Here is a 15,820-nt window from a genome sequence, read left to right on the forward strand (position 1 = left end):
CTAGTCTGAGGGCACTAGTCAGAGGGCACTAGTCAGAGGGCACTAGTCAGAGGGCACAAGTCTGAGGGCGCTAGTCAGAGCGCACAAGTCAGAGGGCACTAGTCTGAGGGCACTAATCTGAGGGCACAAGTCTGAGGGCACTAGTCAGAGGGCACAAGTCAGAGGGCACTAGTCTGAGGGCACTAATCTGAGGGCACAAGTCTGAGGGCACTAGTCTGAGGGCACAAGTCAGAGGGCACTAGTCAGAGGGCACTAATCTGAGGGCACAAGTCTGAGGGCACTAGTCTGAGGGCACTAATCTGAGGGCACTAATCTGAGGGCACTAGTCTGAGGGCACTAGTCTGAGGGCACTAGTCTGAGGGCACTAGTCTGAGGGCACTAGTCTGAGGGCACTAGTCTGAGGGCACTAGTCTGAAGGCACAAGTCAGAGGGCACTAGTCTGAGGGCACTAGTCAGAGGGCACAAGTCTGAGGGCACTAGTCTGAGGGCACTAGTCAGAGCGCACAAGTCAGAGGGCACTAGTCTGAGGGCACAAGTCTGAGGGCACTAGTCTGAGGGCACTAGTCAGAGGGCACTAGTCAGAGGGCACAAGTCAGAGGGCACAAGTCTGAGGGCACTAGTCTGAGGGCACTAGTCAGAGCGCACAAGTCAGAGGGCACTAGTCTGAGGGCACAAGTCTGAGGGCACAAGTCAGAGGGCACTAGTCTGAGGGCACTAATCTGAGGGCACAAGTCTGAGGGCACTAGTCAGAGGGCACAAGTCAGAGGGCACTAGTCTGAGGGCACTAGTCAGAGCGCACAAGTCAGAGGGCACTAGTCAGAGGGCACTAATCTGAGGGCACAAGTCTGAGGGCACTAGTCTGAGGGCACAAGTCAGAGGGCACTAGTCAGAGGGCACTAATCTGAGGGCACAAGTCTGAGGGCACTAGTCTGAGGGCACAAGTCTGGGGGCACTAGTCAGAGGGCACTAGTCAGAGGGCACAAGTCAGATGGCACTAGTCAGAGGGCACAAGTCAGAGGGCACAAGTCTGAGGGCACTAGTCTGAGGGCACTAGTCAGAGCGCACAAGTCAGAGGGCACTAGTCTGAGGGCACAAGTCTGAGGGCACAAGTCTGAGGGCACTAGTCAGAGGGCACAAGTCAGAGGGCACTAGTCTGAGGGCACTAGTCAGAGGGCACAAGTCAGAGGGCACTAGTCAGAGGGCACTAATCTGAGGGCACAAGTCTGAGGGCACTAGTCTGAGGGCACAAGTCAGAGGGCACAAGTCTGAGGGCACTAGTCTGAGGGCACTAGTCTGAGTACACAAGTCTGAGGGCACTAGTCTGAGGGCACTAGTCAGAGGGCACAAGTCTGAGGGCACTAATCTGAGGGCACAAGTCTGAGGGCACTAGTCTGAGGGCACAAGTCAGAGGGCACTAGTCAGAGGGCACTAATCTGAGGGCACTAGTCTGAGGGCACAAGTCTGAGGGCACTAGTCTGGGGGCACTAGTCAGAGGGCACTAGTCAGAGGGCACTAGTCTGAGGGCACTAGTCAGAGGGCACTAGTCTGAGGGCACTAGTCAGAGGGCACTAGTCTGAGGGCACTAGTCTGAGTCGTGTTTTTGTATCACGCTGTTGATGAGACACGATCATCACATCTGCTTCTGACGTTAACCTCCTCTTCCTCCCCCCCTCCTCTTCAGGCCTCCATGTTTATAAACATGTCAGTCAACTCCTCCTCCCTTGATGTCCTCCCTAATCTGGCTCCTCCCCATCTCCCCTCTAACTCCACCTCCTTTTCCATGATGGCATGTTTCCGGTCCAGAGTGACCGTCTCCATCTTCTCCGACGTCTCCTCCTCCTCCTCCCTCTCCTCCTCCTCCCTCTCCTCCGCGCCGCCGACCCTGCGCCTTCTCGTCCTCGCCCTCTGCAGCGGCCTGGTGCTCCGCGCTCTCGTGCATCCGAGGCCGGACGAGGGCGGCGGGCGTTCCGCGTCATCCTGGACGTGACGGCGTGCTGGCGCTGCGCTTCGGGGGGAACCTGCTGTGCCTCGTGCTGAGCGCCACGCCGTCAGCGGCAGCAGCGTGTGCTGTTCATGTCCACGCTGTGGTTCAGTCTGCCTAGCAACCTGATGACCTCGCTGCTGTTCCTATGGCGACTGCGGCACGCCGAGCCCCCCTGTGTATAAATGTATATATCCGTCTTTTGTCATAAATCTTTATGTTCTCACAAAAATATACCGAGAATATCGGTAATATGTGATTAATCATGATTAATCCACAGAAACCTGTGATTAACCTGATTAAAATTTGTAATCGTTTCACAGCCCTAATATATATATACATATATATATATGTATATATATACATATAAATATATACATACATATGTATATATTAGGGCTGTCAATCGATTAAAAAAAATTAACTAATTAATCGCACATTTTGAAATTGCGATTAATTAATCGCGATGTCAGCTTAAAAGTGTTTTCCTTCTTTTTAAAGACAAAACTTCACACAGAGCTGTGTTTTCAAAGAGGCTCCTACATATACAGTGCCAGCGAGGTATTTAATATCGTGGATGATAAATTGTTTCTTCAGTGAAACATCAGATTAGTAAAAAATAATAATATATTGAGACCCCATTGGTCCTGTCATCTTTAACACTGAACAGCAGAACCAGTGGCCTTGGTAACTGACTGACATTCACATATGTCACGTTCACCCTCTGGAGGCTGGGGGCATTTTATACATTTTACAAAATAAATTAAATTCACTGTTTAAAGTCTTTTGCATGTGACATACCCCCACGTGTTATACATCAAACATTCCAGAACAATCTCAGCTCTGAAATGAGCCTCATTGTCCTCACGCCGTGTTCTCTGGTTCTCTGACTGACAGGCTGCTAAATGAGCCTAACCTGTGAGGTGGGAGGTCCTTTGTGATTTACTGAGTGTTCATTGGTTGTTTTTACCGAAACGGATTGACAAATCATGGTGAAGGTTTCGTGTGACGAGTTCTTTCCGCGCCGCGTCACCCGACACGTCGCCCCTTCGTTCCTCTGTGTATCAGAGGGGGAGACGGAAGGAAGGAGGAGCAGGAGGAAACCCGACTGATTCATCCACGAGTTAAACTGATTTCTGCTCCTTATTTTCGCGGAGAAATAATTGTTTTAAAAACGGAAACAGTGTCAAACCGTACTGCCGCGGTTTAAAAACAAAACAAAAAAAACAAAAAAAAAGGTGCGTTAATTGCGTTAAAATATTTTAGTGCGTTAACGCGGCCAAATTAATCGCATAGATTAACGCGTTAACGCTGACAGCCCTAGTATATATATATACATATATATAGAGAGAGATATAGATATATATATAAACTTTCGTTATTTAGAGATTTAGTTTCACAACAACAATGTGACCGGATTCCCTTTCATGCAACTGGTGTGCCTTTAATTCCATTGTGAACTATAGAAAAATGACTTATTATTATAGTTTAAAAATATATATATATATATATATATGTATATATATCATATAGAGTTCACCAGGTTCCTCATTCCACCACCTGACAGCCTCAGGTCCAGATATTTATTGTAGTTTCATGCAACACACAGTGTCCAGACAACTTCACACAACTTGAATTTAAATTAGAGATAAACGCAAATAATTCACATCATCACGGGAGGAAGTGTAAAACAGGAAGTGTAAAGCAGGAAGTGTAGAACAGGAAGTGGCTCACGTGGCCCCACCACCGGCCCCCGGGTGGCTCTTCATGTGCGTCTTCAGGCAGTGGCTCTGGGTGAAGGCCTTGTGGCACAGCGGGCACTCGTAGGGTCTCTCCCCGCTGTGCGTCCGCATGTGCACCGTCAGGTAGGCCTTGCGTGCGCAGGCTTTGCCGCAGACACCGCAGACGAAGGGCTTGAGGCCGGAGTGCACCGTCACGTGGTTGTCCAGGTTGACCTTGCGCTTGAAGGCCCAGCCGCACTCGCCGCAGCGGTAGGGCGCCTCCCCCGTGTGGACCCGCGTATGGACGGTCAGCGGCCCTTTGGCGGTGAAGCCGCGGCCGCACTCACCGCAGCGGTACGGCTTCTCGCCGCCGTGCGTCCGCAGGTGGATCTGCAGCTGCTTGGCGGTGAGGAACATCTTGCAGCAGACGTGGCAGAGGTGCGAGCGCTCGCGGTGCGCGGCGTGGATCTTCTCGTGCTGCCGCAGCGTGCCGGGCAGCTTGAAGCGCCGGCCGCACACCGGACAGCCGTGGGGTCTCTCCCCGGAGTGGGTCGCCTTGTGGCGGGTCAGGGACCGGTAGTCGCTGAGGGATTTGCCGCACACGCCGCAGAGGTGCGTCGCCGGCGTCGTCTTCTTCTTGGCGGCGGCGTGCGTCCCGCGGCGGCGGGGGAACGAAGCGGGGCGCTCCGGCTCCGCCCCCTGGTGGAGCTTCTGGTGAACTGCCAGCGACGCCTCGGAGGGGAACACGGCGCGGCAGACGTCGCACTCGTGGGGTTTCTCCCCCGAGAGGGAGGAGGAGGAGCGCTCGCCGAGGAGCGACTCCGCCCCCGGCGCGACGCCGGAAGAGGAGGAGGAGGAGGAAGAGGAGGCTTTGCAGGACCGGACGTCTCCGCTCTTCTTCGTCCTCTTAGAGACAGAACATCCGGCTTTTACTTCCCTCGTCGTCTCCGACTGCCGTTTGCAGTCGTTTCCTTTCGTCTCTTCCTCGTTTCCTTCCGGCTCTTCCTCGTTTCCTTCCGGCTCTTCCTCGTTTCCTTCCGGCTCTTCCTCGTTTCCTTTCGTCTCTTCCTCGTTTCCTTTCGGCTCTTCCTCGTTTCCTTTTGACTCTTCCTCGTTTCCTTCCGGCTCTTCGTCGCTCTTGTCCTGTTTCAAATGGCCGCCGCTGTGATCCTCCTCTTCTTCCTCCTTTTCAACGCCATGGTCGTCACCTTTGCTCTCGGCCGGCTCCGGCGTCCCACCTTCCTCGCCCTCAGCTTCCTCATCTTCCTCCGGTTCCATGTCTCGGGGGCGTGCCTCGTCTTCCTCCTCCTGAAGGGAGCTGCCGGGACACCAGGAGTAAAGTTGAGGTTACGGTTTCCCACGTTGCCGAAGGTCCTAAAACTCTTTCGTCATCTCCAGACTCGTCGACCAATGGGATCGCTCCGTCGGCCCGGAGCGTTTCTATTGGCTCACCTGTGAGGTCCGGTTCCATCCGGCTCCGATTCTTCGGTCGGAGGATCCTTCTTGTTCTCCTGTTGAAATGAAAGTAAACAGAAGGTCTTTAACCCTTTAGACGCCACAGGCCACGATCCAGAGGTGGTGATGTTTCCAGAGGTCCTTGAACACATCGCGATAAACTCTTCATCAGGAAGACGAGCCGGACGAATTCTCCTCTTTTTAAATCTCTGCTCTAAGAGACTTTAATCAGGACTACAATAGAGGACTAGAGGACTAGATTAGAGGACTAGAGGACTATATTAGAGGACTAGAGGACTACTGTGGCAGCGGGGGGTGTTTAAGCTCGGCTGCAGAGTGGGTGGAGCGGGGGTGTGGTTCAGGGAACGGTGTCTGATTGTCATAACCCGATGGCTGGTCACATGGGGTATGATAAAACTCTGGACCGGATAATGACCCGATTTTATTGGCCGGGCATCCGGGCGGATGTGCGCCGTTGGTGTGCGTCCTGCCCGGAGTGTCAATTGGTAAACCCTCCGGCCATTCCGAGGGCACCGTTGCGCCCTCTGCCATTAATGGAGGTTCCATTTGAGCGAATCGCTATGGACCTCATCGGGCCATTTCACCGGAGTGCACGCGGATATCGCTTTGTGTTAGTCTTCGTGGATTACGCAACACGATACCGGAGGCGGTGCCCTTGCGCAACATTTCTGCAAAGAGTGTCGCGCAGGCGCTGTTTCAGGTCATCTCCGAGTCGGAATCGAAGAGATTCTGACTGACCAGGGCACCCAGTTCATGTCAAGAACACTGAGAGAACTTTACGGGTTACTGGGCATCAAGTCTATTCGGACCAGTGTGTACCACCCACAGACCGACGGTCTGGTGGAGCGTCTGAATAAGACTTTGAAGTCCATGATCCGTAAATTTATTAATGACGATGAACGAAGTTGGGAAAAAGGGCTTGACGCTCTGTGGTTTGAAGTACCGGAGGTTCCCCAGGCCTCCACGGGATTTTCGCCCTTTGAACTTTTGTTCGGCAGGACTCCACGGGGGGTGCTCGACCTCATTAAAGAAAACTGGGAGGAGGGGCCGAGCACCAGTAAGAACGAGATCCAACACGTCCTGGACCTGCGAGCAAAGCTCCACACACTGGGTCAGCTGTCACGTGAGAATTTGCTCCAGGCCCAGGAGCGTCAGCAGCGGCTGTACAACAGAGGTGCCAGGCTGAGACAATTCACACCGGGAGAGAAGGTACTTGTATTGCTTCCTTCTTCCAGCTCTAAACTCCTCGCCAAGTGGCAAGGGCCCTTTGTGGTCACACGGCGAGTGGGGATGTCGACTATGAGGTGGTGCGTTCTGATAGGGCGGAGCTACACAGACTTACCACCTCAACCTCCTAAAAGCATGGAGGAGGCGGAGTCTGTTTCTCTGGTGTCCTCGGTATCTGAGAGAGAGGAGCTGGGGCCTGAGGTCCCAAAATCCACCAATCCGGCCTCGCTCCTTTGTGAAGACCGTCTCTCCGGGACCCAGAAAACAGACATTGCCCGGTTGCAAAAGCAGTTTGCTGATGTGTTCTCTCTCCTTCCAGGACGCACAAACCTCATAGAGCACCAGATTGAGACTCCTCCGGGCGTGACGGTGCGTTTACGACCCTACAGGTTACCGGAACACAAGAGAAAGGTGGTTCAGCGGGAATTGGCTGCAATGCTGGAGATGGGGGTAATAGAAGAGTCCCACAGTGCCTGGTGTAGTCCCATTGTTCTTGTGGTCAAGAAGGATGGGTCTATTCGGTTCTCGTGGACTATCGCAGAGTGAATGATGCGTCACGGTTCGATGCTTCCTCGATGCCCGGGTCGACGAGCTCCTGGACCGACTGGGCACTGCGCGTTTCTTTACGACACTGGATTTAACCAAGGGCTACTGGCAGATTCCTCTGTCGCCAGAGTCTAAGGAAAAAACGGCCTTCTCCACTCCGTTTGGGTTATACCAATTCACCACGCTTCCTTTTGGGTTGTTCGAGCCGCAGCCACCTTTCAATGTCTCAAGGACGTGGTGCTGCGGCCGCACGCTGCATATGCTGCCGCCTACCTGGATGATGTGATCATACACAGCACCACCTGGGCGGAGCATGTGCAGCGGGTGGGCGCGGTGCTGGAGTCCCTGAGGCAGGCGGGCCACGCCAACCCGGGAAGTGTGCAGTTGGACGGAGGGAGGTACGGTATCTGGGGTACCACTTGGGCGCCGGGCAGGTGCGCCTCAGGTGGACAAGACCGCCGCCATCGCAGCCTGCCCGCGCCCAAGACGAAAAAGAGGTGAGGCAGTTTTTGGGGCTGGCGGGCTATTACAGGCGGTTCATCCCGAACTTTGCGGAGCTGACCAGCCCCATGACTGACCTGACCCGGAAAGGTGCCTCAGATCCGGTCCAGTGGACGGAGCGGTGCCAGTTGGCGTTTGAGGAGGTAAAGCAAGCTCTCTGTGGGAACCACTCCTCCACACACCTAACTTCTCTCTCCTTTACTCTGCAGACCGATCGTCGAACAGAGGGCTGGGGCCGTTTGTCCCAGCAGGTAGAGGTTTGACCGCCCGTGCTGTACATCAGCCGCAAGCTGTCGGAGAGGGAGGGCAGGTACAGCACGGTGGAGAAGGAGTGCCTCGCCATCCGGTGGGCGGTCGACTCCCTGCGCTACTACCTCCTGGGACGCTCATTCACCCTCTGGTCGGACCACGCCCGCTCCAATGGCTCCACCGCATGAAAGATACCAACGCCCGAATCACTCGGTGGTATCTGGCTTTACAGCCTTTTAATTTCAAAGTGATCCATAGGCCGGGGGCACAGATGGTCGTGGCCGACTTCCTCTCCCGCTCTCATGGGGGGGAGGGGGAGTAGGTTAGGCCGGATGTTGGCCCGGCCTAAGTCGGGCGGTGGAGGTATGTGGCAGCGGGGGGTGTTTAAGCTCGGCTGCAGAGTGGGTGGAGCGGGGGTGTGGTTCAGGGAACGGTGTCTGATTGTCATCAGCTGGTCTGAGGACAATCAGACCAGCTGATGACAATCTGGGGTTGTGTATCTGCGAGGCTCTGTCCCCATAAAGGAGCTGGACAGGAGGAAGAGGGGAGCCATGAGCAGAGACACAGTCGGCGGTCAGAGCGCTCAAATAAAAACACGTTACCAACGTTCCCTCTGGTTGCGCATTCCTTGGGGCTTAGGGGGCAAACCTACCGGTGACGGCCACAAACCTGTCACAACTACACTAGAGGTCTAGAGGACTACCGGAGCGGTCGGTACCTTGAGCCGGACGTAGAGCGTCCACTTCCCCCCCGAGCTGCCGCTCTTCCTCTGGAGCTCCTCCAGCGTGGTCATCCTCAGAGGTGTTAGGCTCCGCCTCTCGTCCGCCGCCAACACGTCGAAGCGCTGGCCGTCTGCCGCGAGGCGAGGGAACGAAGACCGGAGCAGATCCACCAGGGCCGGTTCCCCCAGGCCCCGGGGACACCGGAGGGCCAGCACCGGGCTCCTCTTCAGAACTGAGGGAGGCGAGACCAGGAAGAGACTAGGAAGTGACCTGGAAGTGACCAGGAAGTGACCAGGAAGTGACCAGGAGACTAGAAAGAGACCAGGAAGTGACCAGGAGGAGACTATAAAGAGACCAGGAGGTGACCAGGAAGAGACCAGGAGGTGACCAGGAGGAGAGTAGAAAGAAACCAGGAAGTGACCAGGAGGAGACTAGAAAGAGACCAGGAGGTGACCAGGAAGTGACCAGGAAGTGACCAGGAGGAGAGTAGAAAGAAACCAGGAAGTGACCAGGAGGAGAGTAGAAAGAAACCAGGAAGTGACCAGGAGGAGAGTAGAAAGAGACCAGGAGGTGACCAGGAAGTGACCAGGAGGAGAGTAGAAAGAAACCAGGAAGTGACCAGGAGGAGACCAGGAAGTGAGAACATGTGAAACAACAACCAGAAAGGGTTTTAACTCATACCGCTGTTTGAGAGCACGGAGGTCTGAGGGTCCAGGATCCGGACCCTGAGGTCCAGGTGAGTCTGTGAGTCGCTGATCTGAGGTCTGCTAAGTTTCCTCTTCTTACATCTGTGTGTGTGGGGGGGGGGGGGGTTAATGGAGAGCTTTAAGGATGAATATGTACATGTGTAAAAAGGTCAATATAAAGGAACCTTGATGGAGCTTCATCCGAGTCCTCCTGGTGCTCCTCCTCTTCATCACCCTGCTCTTCCTCCACCGGGCCGAGGCTCCGGCCTGCAAGAGGGAATATTTAATATTTACAGTTTACATTCGTGGAATTTTGTTTTCTCCATTTAATTTATTTATTAAGTAGAAGTTTATTGTCACTGTAAACGATCTTCTTAAATATTGTATTATTATTATTCATAATATTTTATTATTAATATTATTAAAACGTGTATAAATAAAAATGAACCCAAAGTAAGAATATAAAAGTGAGTTGTTTTGTTTTTTAGTGACGTCACCAACAGCACCGGTGTTGACGTCACTAACAGTCAGCCGCGTCAAAGAGAAGCAGAGTACTTAAAGAACCCTTTGATCCCGCCGCGTCGCGCGCCGCCGGCGGCGCGAGGAGCTCCAGTTCCCGCCGCTGCCGCTCCGCCTCGCGCCGGAAGCGCGCCGCCTCCTCCTCGTAGCCGCTCACGGTGCTGTCCACGGCCGCGAGGATCTCGCGCGCGGCCGCGGCGAGCGTGCGCGTGACGAACCCCCTCAGGACCTCCGCGCGCGACATCCTGCTCGGACCGGAAACGCGTTTCTACTCAAACTCCACGCGCAGCGCGACTTGAGCTGGACGCGTTCGGGGAGCTCACGAGCTCAGCGAGGCTTCCGGTTTCTGGTGCGTGCGTTAATGGCGTCCGAGTAGAAACCAAGACCTGAGCCAAAGGTGCCCTTATGTTCCTTCTCCTTCTCCTTTAGCTTTCTCTTTCTTCTTCTTTCAAAATATTTTATTTTTCAAAATAAAATATGTTTCTGATTTGGATAATATATATATATATTTTTTAATCCACTTTTTCTCTGCGGCCCGGTCATGAGGGGGTGGGAAAGTTCTAAAGCACTCAAACAAGATGGCGTCTGTAGTCACATGACGTCAGTGAACACTCATCACATGGCAGATGTTAGTGCATTATTCTTCTTCTTTTTCCTCAAAATAAATATTTTTCAAAATAAAAACATTTCAAAATAAAATATGTTCCAAAATAAAATATTTTTCAAAATGAAATATTTTTCTGATTTGGATAATAATTTTTTTTGCGGCCCTGTAGTCGCATGACGTCAGTGATATTCTCATCACGTGGCAGATGTTAGTGGATTCTTCTTCTTCTCCTTTAAAAAAAAAAAATTCTAAATGAAATATTTTTCAAAATGAAATATTTATTAAAATAAAAATATTTGTAAAAATTATTTTTTAAATAAAATATCTTATTTAAATACAAATATTTTTCAAAATAAAATATTTTTCTCATTTGGATAATACATTTTTTTAATCCACTTTTTCTCTGGGGCCCGATAACGAGGGGGTGGGAAAGTTCTAATCACACACGTCAGTAATCACTCATCACGTGGCAGATGTCAGTGATTCTTCTTCTTTTTTTTCAAAATAAAATATTTTCACAAATAATTTTTTTTAATTAAATAATATATTTTTCAAAATAATGTATTTTTCAGATTTAAAAAAAAAAAATCTACTTTGTCTCTGCAGCCAGGTAAAGAGGTGGTGGGAAAGTTCTAAAGCACTAAAACAAGATGGCGCCTGTAGTCACATGACGTCAGTGATGACTCATCACGTTGCAGATGTTAGTGGATTATTCTTCTTCTTCTTCTTCTTCTTCTTCTTCTTCATTGATAGATTAAATAATTAAATATGAATACAGTTACATAAAAATGAGGAATTCTAGTAAAAAATAAGGAAAACATGTAATAAAAAAAGGTTGGTGATAAATAAAAATTGAAAGATCATTGGAGTTTTCAAAATATTTTATGACAGAAAATATCTGAAATGAGCCATAAAGTATAATTTGTCTAAAGTACTTTTGTAATTTTTGTAATTGTAATTTGCAAAAGTCTTTTCTACTTGACTCCTCCCCCTTCTGCAGGAAGGACAGCTGAAACAACAAGGGCAATCTCATTTTTATCATACTGTGTGAAATACAATTATTGTTTAATTTCCTTCACAATACCTTCATTTTCTTTTTCTATTTTTGTAATTAACTTTTTCTATTTTAGTTGAATTCTGACTTTGTTTTTAACTTGTCTTATTTGGGTTTCAGAATAATTTATTTGACACTCGTAATTGTTATTCGGTTCAAATAAGTTTATATTTGTATTTTCTTGTTTTTTGTTTTCATAATCTTCAATAACTTCCTCATTAGTAATTATTAATAAAGATAATAAAGTTATATCTCATCTTGTTGCAGTATTGTGATAACCAACAATAATAATAATAATAATATTAATAACAATAATAATAATAATAATAATCACCAGAGGAGGGATGGTTGGTAAATATTTATCAACAACACAGACATCACAGATCAATAAAGACTGAGTAAACATGAGTCTCGTTTATCTGAAACAACAACAACAACAACATGTTTCTGATGGTCAAATTCTGGTCAAATTTAAATAAACTGTTCTTGCCGTCGGCGTTCGAGGAAAGACATTTTCCAATTGTCAAAAAAACGACTCGTTGCTTTGCCTCCATGACTCTGTCTCCTCTTCCTCTTCCTCTTCCTCGCCTCTCCCTCCCTCCACCTTCTCTCTCTCTATTTTCACCGGCGTGCTCGACTTCCTGGGCAAGTGGTCACCTGACTCCCACCGCCGCTGCCCACCGGGCCGGCGGCTCGCCGCGTCGACGGGGGCGGGGCTAAATGCAGCGCGGCCGGTGTGTCGACGCCGTTCGGTTTCGTCCACCAGGGGGACGAGAGACAGAGGTGAGCCCGGGGGAGGTGGAGGAGGCGGGGTCTGGGTTAGGCGTAGAGGCTGAGGAGAAGGGGAGGCGGCTTGAGGCGGCACGCCATCCCGCCCAATGCGGTGATCGTTTCCACCGTTCGGCCCGTTTGTCCGCACGGTAGCGCCGTGCGCGGCGTGCGCGGCCCTAAGCGGTTGCAGTTCGGCGTGTGCGCTCGGACGCCGGTCAGCGTGGTCGTCTCTGCCGCCCGTGTGCAACCGCGGGTTCGGGTTGGCGCTGTGTCGGTTCCGGCTGCGCAGCGAGCTGAAGACTGCGGCGCAGCCCGCCACCGTGCAGCGGTGTTTGATCTGCAGGTGCACGGCGTCGAGGTGGATCTTCAGCGTTCCTGCAGCAACAAGAAGGGAGACGCTCGTCAGACGGACCGACCGCACGGGTTCTGCTCCATGGCACGAGGAGAAAAGAGGACCCCAAATAGAACCCTGTGGAACCCCAAGACATAAAAAGAAAAGAGGACCCCAAATAGAACCCTGTGGAACCCCAAGACACAAGAAGAAAAGAGGACCCCAAATAGAACCCTGCGGAACCCCAAGACACAAGAAGAAAAGAGGACCCCAAATAGAACCCTGTGGAACCCCAAGACACAAGAAGAAAAGAGGACCCCAAATAGAACCCTGTGGAACCCCAACACACAAGAACCTCAAGTTGAACGTTCTGAGACCCCATATGATCGGGGGTCCCCAACAGAACCTCCAGCCTGAGTGCTGGATGTGGAGGAACCACAGCAGGCCTACCTTTGTCATAGAAGCTTTTCCCACAGTCGCCACAGCAGACCCTCCCCTTCCGGCCTCCTGCGGGGGAGAGAGGAGGGAGGGAAGACGGGAGAGGACGGAGGGAGGGAGGTGAGGATGGGAGTGGATGGCGGGAGGAAAAAAAGGACAAGTTGGGAAGAGGACAGAGGAAGGAGGAGGAGAAGGATGGGAGGGATTTGAAAGGGAAGGAGGAGGAGCCGTAACACTTCTGGGAGATGTTTGTGGGAGAGGAGGAGGAGGGCTGATGGAGAGAGGAGGAGGAGGGATGCTGGAGAGAGGAGGAGGAGGGCTGATGGAGAGAGGAGGAGGGCTGATGGAGAGAGGAGGAGGAGGGATGATGGAGAGAGGAGGAGGGCTGATGGAGAGAGGAGGAGGAGGGATGATGGAGAGAGGAGGAGGGCTGATGGAGAGAGGAGCAGGAGGGCTGATGGAGAGAGGAGGAGGAGGGCTGATGGAGAGAGGAGGAGGAGGGCTGATGGAGAGAGGAGGAGGTCTGATGGAGAGAGGAGGAGGGCTGATGGAGAGAGGAGGAGGAGGGATGATGGAGAGAGGAGGAGGGCTGATGGAGAGAGGAGGAGGAGGGCTGATGGAGAGAGGAGGAGGGATGATGGAGAGAGGAGGGGGAGGGCTGATGGAGAGAGGAGGAGGAGGGCTGATGGAGAGAGGAGGAGGAGGGCTGATGGAGAGAGGAGGAGGAGGGCTGATGGAGAGAGGAGGAGGAGGGATGATGGAGAGAGGAGGAGGAGGGATGATGGAGAGAGGAGGAGGGCTGATGGAGAAAGGAGGAGGAGGGCTGATGGAGAGAGGAGGAGGAGGGCTGATGGAGAGAGGAGGAGGTCTGATGGAGAGAGGAGGAGGAGGGCTGATAAAGAGAGGAGGAGGACTGATGGAGAGAGGAGGAGGAGGACTGATGGAGAGAGGAGGAGGAGGACTGATGGAGAGAGGAGGAGGACTGATGGAGAGAGGAGGAGGAGGGCTGATGGAGAGAGGAGGAGGACTGATGGAGAGAGGAGGAGGAGGACTGATGGAGAGAGGAGGAGGACTGATGGAGAGAGGAGGAGGAGGGCTGATGGAGAGAGGAGGAGGAGGACTGATGGAGAGAGGAGGAGGAGGACTGATGGAGAGAGGAGGAGGAGGGCTGATGGAGAGAGGAGGAGGAGGACTGATGGAGAGAGGAGGAGGTCTTGTCGGCGTCTGCTTCGAGCTCTAAACTCGGTCCGGCTCTCGGTGGAATCGGGTCCTCCTCCTCCTCCTCCTCCTCCTCCTCTCCCTCCGGTCTCTGGGCTGGTTTGGTCCCTCTGGGCCTCCGTAGACACCGGGCCAGCTCCTGGTGTGAGACGAAGAGGAGGCGCAGAGAACCAAACGCTCCTCATCAGACTCGTTGGCAGCCGTGGAACACGCTCAAAGTGAGTTGTTGTGATTACCTTGATGGGCGGAGCCAAACTGAGCAAGGCGGAGCTTGGAAAGTGGAAAGGCAGAAGCGAAGGCGGCCTCTTTGGAAATCCTTCAAAATGGCGGACGGCGTCCTCATCTTCCTCACTGCGGCGGGCGAGTCGTGAACCTCCTCTCGCGTTCCTCGCCGCGCCGACGTTTGACCGGAGGCTCTTCGGGGTGGGGCTTAACTCCGGGGCGGGGCTTAGCCCCATGGCCTCGGCGACCGGCCGCGTCTCTCCAAAGCGGAGAAACTGCCGGAGGGCGCGCCGCTCCTCCTCGGGGCTCGCCATCGCCCAGCGCTCCAACGCCTCCCCGTCGGGTCGCTGGGGGCAGGTCAAAGGTCACACAACGATGATGTCATTCAGGCTCACTTTGACAGTCGTTCATGCACGTTGTTCTCGTGTGTGAAGACGGTCGAAGGTTCATTTCACTAAACAGACGCTTCAGAAAACATGAAAGAAACTTAATTGAAGTGAATATTTAGAATTAAATCCATGGAACCAATCAGGAGGTTCATCCTGACTTCATGTAAAGCTTTAGGGTCAGAGACGTGATGAAGACGTGATGAAGACGAGAGGAACGTGGACCGACAGGGGAGGTTCTGCCGGTCCACTCGCTTCTTAAAGCAACAGTAACGTTCATGTTTCCTGGTGAAGACCCTGATGAAGACCCTGATGAAGACCCTGATGGAGACCCTGGTGGAGACCCTGGTGAAGACCCTGGTGGAGACCCTGGTGAAGACCCTGATGAAGACCCTGGTGAAGACCCTGATGAAGACCCTGGTGAAGACCCTGGTGAAGACCCTGATGAAGACCCTGGTGAAGACCCTGATGAAGACCCTGGTGAAGACCCTGGTGAAGACCCTGGTGGAGACCCTGATGACCCTGGTGAAGACCCTGGTGAAGACCTTGGTGGAGACCCTGATGAAGACCCTGGTGGAGACCCTGATGAAGACCCTGGTGAAGACCTTGGTGGAGACCCTGATGAAGACCCTGGTGGAGACCCTGGTGAAGACCCTGGTGGAGACCCTGATGAAGACCCTGGTGAAGACCCTGGTGAAGACCTTGGTGGAGACCCTGATGAAGACCCTGGTGGAGACCCTGATGAAGACCCTGGTGGAGACCCTGGTGAAGACCCTGGTGGAGACCCTGATGAAGACCCTGGTGAAGACCTTGGTGGAGACCCTGATGAAGACCCTGGTGGAGACCCTGGTGAAGACCCTGGTGGAGACCCTGATGAAGACCCTGGTGAAGACCTTGGTGGAGACCCTGATGAAGACCCTGGTGGAGACCCTGATGAAGACCTTGGTGGAGACCCTGATGAAGACCCTGGTGGAGACCCTGGTGGAGACCCTGATGAAGACCCTGGTGAAGACCCTGGTGAAGACCTTGGTGGAGACCCTGATGAAGACCCTGGTGGAGACCCTGGTGAAGACCCTGGTTGAGACCCTGGTGGAGACCCTGATGAAGACCCTGGTGAAGACCCTGGTGAAGACCCTGGTGAAGACCTTGGTGGAGACCCTGATGA

At 52.6% G+C, this 15,820-nt stretch overlaps 2 protein-coding genes across 4 annotated transcripts; both read right to left on the reverse strand.

Moving 5' to 3' along the window:
* Positions 1-3,550: 3,550 nt before the first annotated feature.
* LOC130212202 (zinc finger protein 260-like) lies at positions 3,551-9,948 on the reverse strand. 3 transcript variants are annotated; one of them, XM_056443360.1, is made up of 6 exons: positions 9,674-9,948; positions 9,295-9,376; positions 9,105-9,211; positions 8,420-8,766; positions 5,155-5,213; positions 3,551-5,020 (listed from the first exon to the last, which is right to left on the reverse strand). In XM_056443360.1, the coding sequence occupies exons 1-6, from the start codon at positions 9,870-9,872 to the stop codon at positions 3,712-3,714; spliced, it is 2,103 nt and encodes a 700-aa protein (XP_056299335.1). In that variant the 5' UTR covers positions 9,873-9,948; the 3' UTR covers positions 3,551-3,711. The 3 variants fall into 3 exon arrangements, with proteins under 3 accessions (XP_056299335.1, XP_056299336.1, XP_056299334.1); XM_056443361.1 differs by having other exon boundaries at positions 8,420-8,655; positions 9,665-9,948; XM_056443359.1 differs by having other exon boundaries at positions 9,665-9,948.
* Positions 9,949-11,632: 1,684 nt separating this feature from the next.
* LOC130212101 (zinc finger protein basonuclin-2-like) lies at positions 11,633-14,583 on the reverse strand. Its single transcript, XM_056443237.1, has 4 exons — positions 14,284-14,583; positions 14,023-14,186; positions 12,842-13,344; positions 11,633-12,435 (listed from the first exon to the last, which is right to left on the reverse strand). Exons 1-4 carry the CDS (start codon positions 14,581-14,583, stop codon positions 11,813-11,815), a joined length of 1,590 nt encoding a protein of 529 aa, XP_056299212.1. The 3' UTR covers positions 11,633-11,812.
* Between the last annotated feature and the right edge of the window lie 1,237 nt (positions 14,584-15,820).

Source organism: Pseudoliparis swirei, chromosome 21 (assembly GCF_029220125.1).
Source record: "Pseudoliparis swirei isolate HS2019 ecotype Mariana Trench chromosome 21, NWPU_hadal_v1, whole genome shotgun sequence".
Lineage (NCBI taxonomy): Eukaryota > Metazoa > Chordata > Actinopteri > Perciformes > Liparidae > Pseudoliparis > Pseudoliparis swirei.

Bases quoted from the DNA above. Each gene is read 5' to 3' on its own strand.
- LOC130212202 (XM_056443359.1), bottom strand. From the start codon at position 9,872: ATGTCGCGCGCGGAGGTCCTGAGGGGGTTCGTCACGCGCACGCTCGCC. The intron at 9,212-9,294 runs GTTCCTTTATAT...CCACACACACAG, and splicing joins TCGGATGAAGCTCCATCAAG to ATGTAAGAAGAGGAAACTTA. The intron at 5,214-8,419 runs GTACCGACCGCT...TCATTTCAACAG, and splicing joins CGCTCTACGTCCGGCTCAAG to GAGAACAAGAAGGATCCTCC.
- LOC130212101 (XM_056443237.1), bottom strand. From the start codon at position 14,583: ATGGCGAGCCCCGAGGAGGAGCGGCGCGCCCTCCGGCAGTTTCTCCGC. The intron at 14,187-14,283 runs GTAATCACAACA...GTCTCACACCAG, and splicing joins GTTTGGCTCCGCCCATCAAG to GAGCTGGCCCGGTGTCTACG. The intron at 12,436-12,841 runs GTAGGCCTGCTG...TTGTTGCTGCAG, and splicing joins GAAAAGCTTCTATGACAAAG to GAACGCTGAAGATCCACCTC.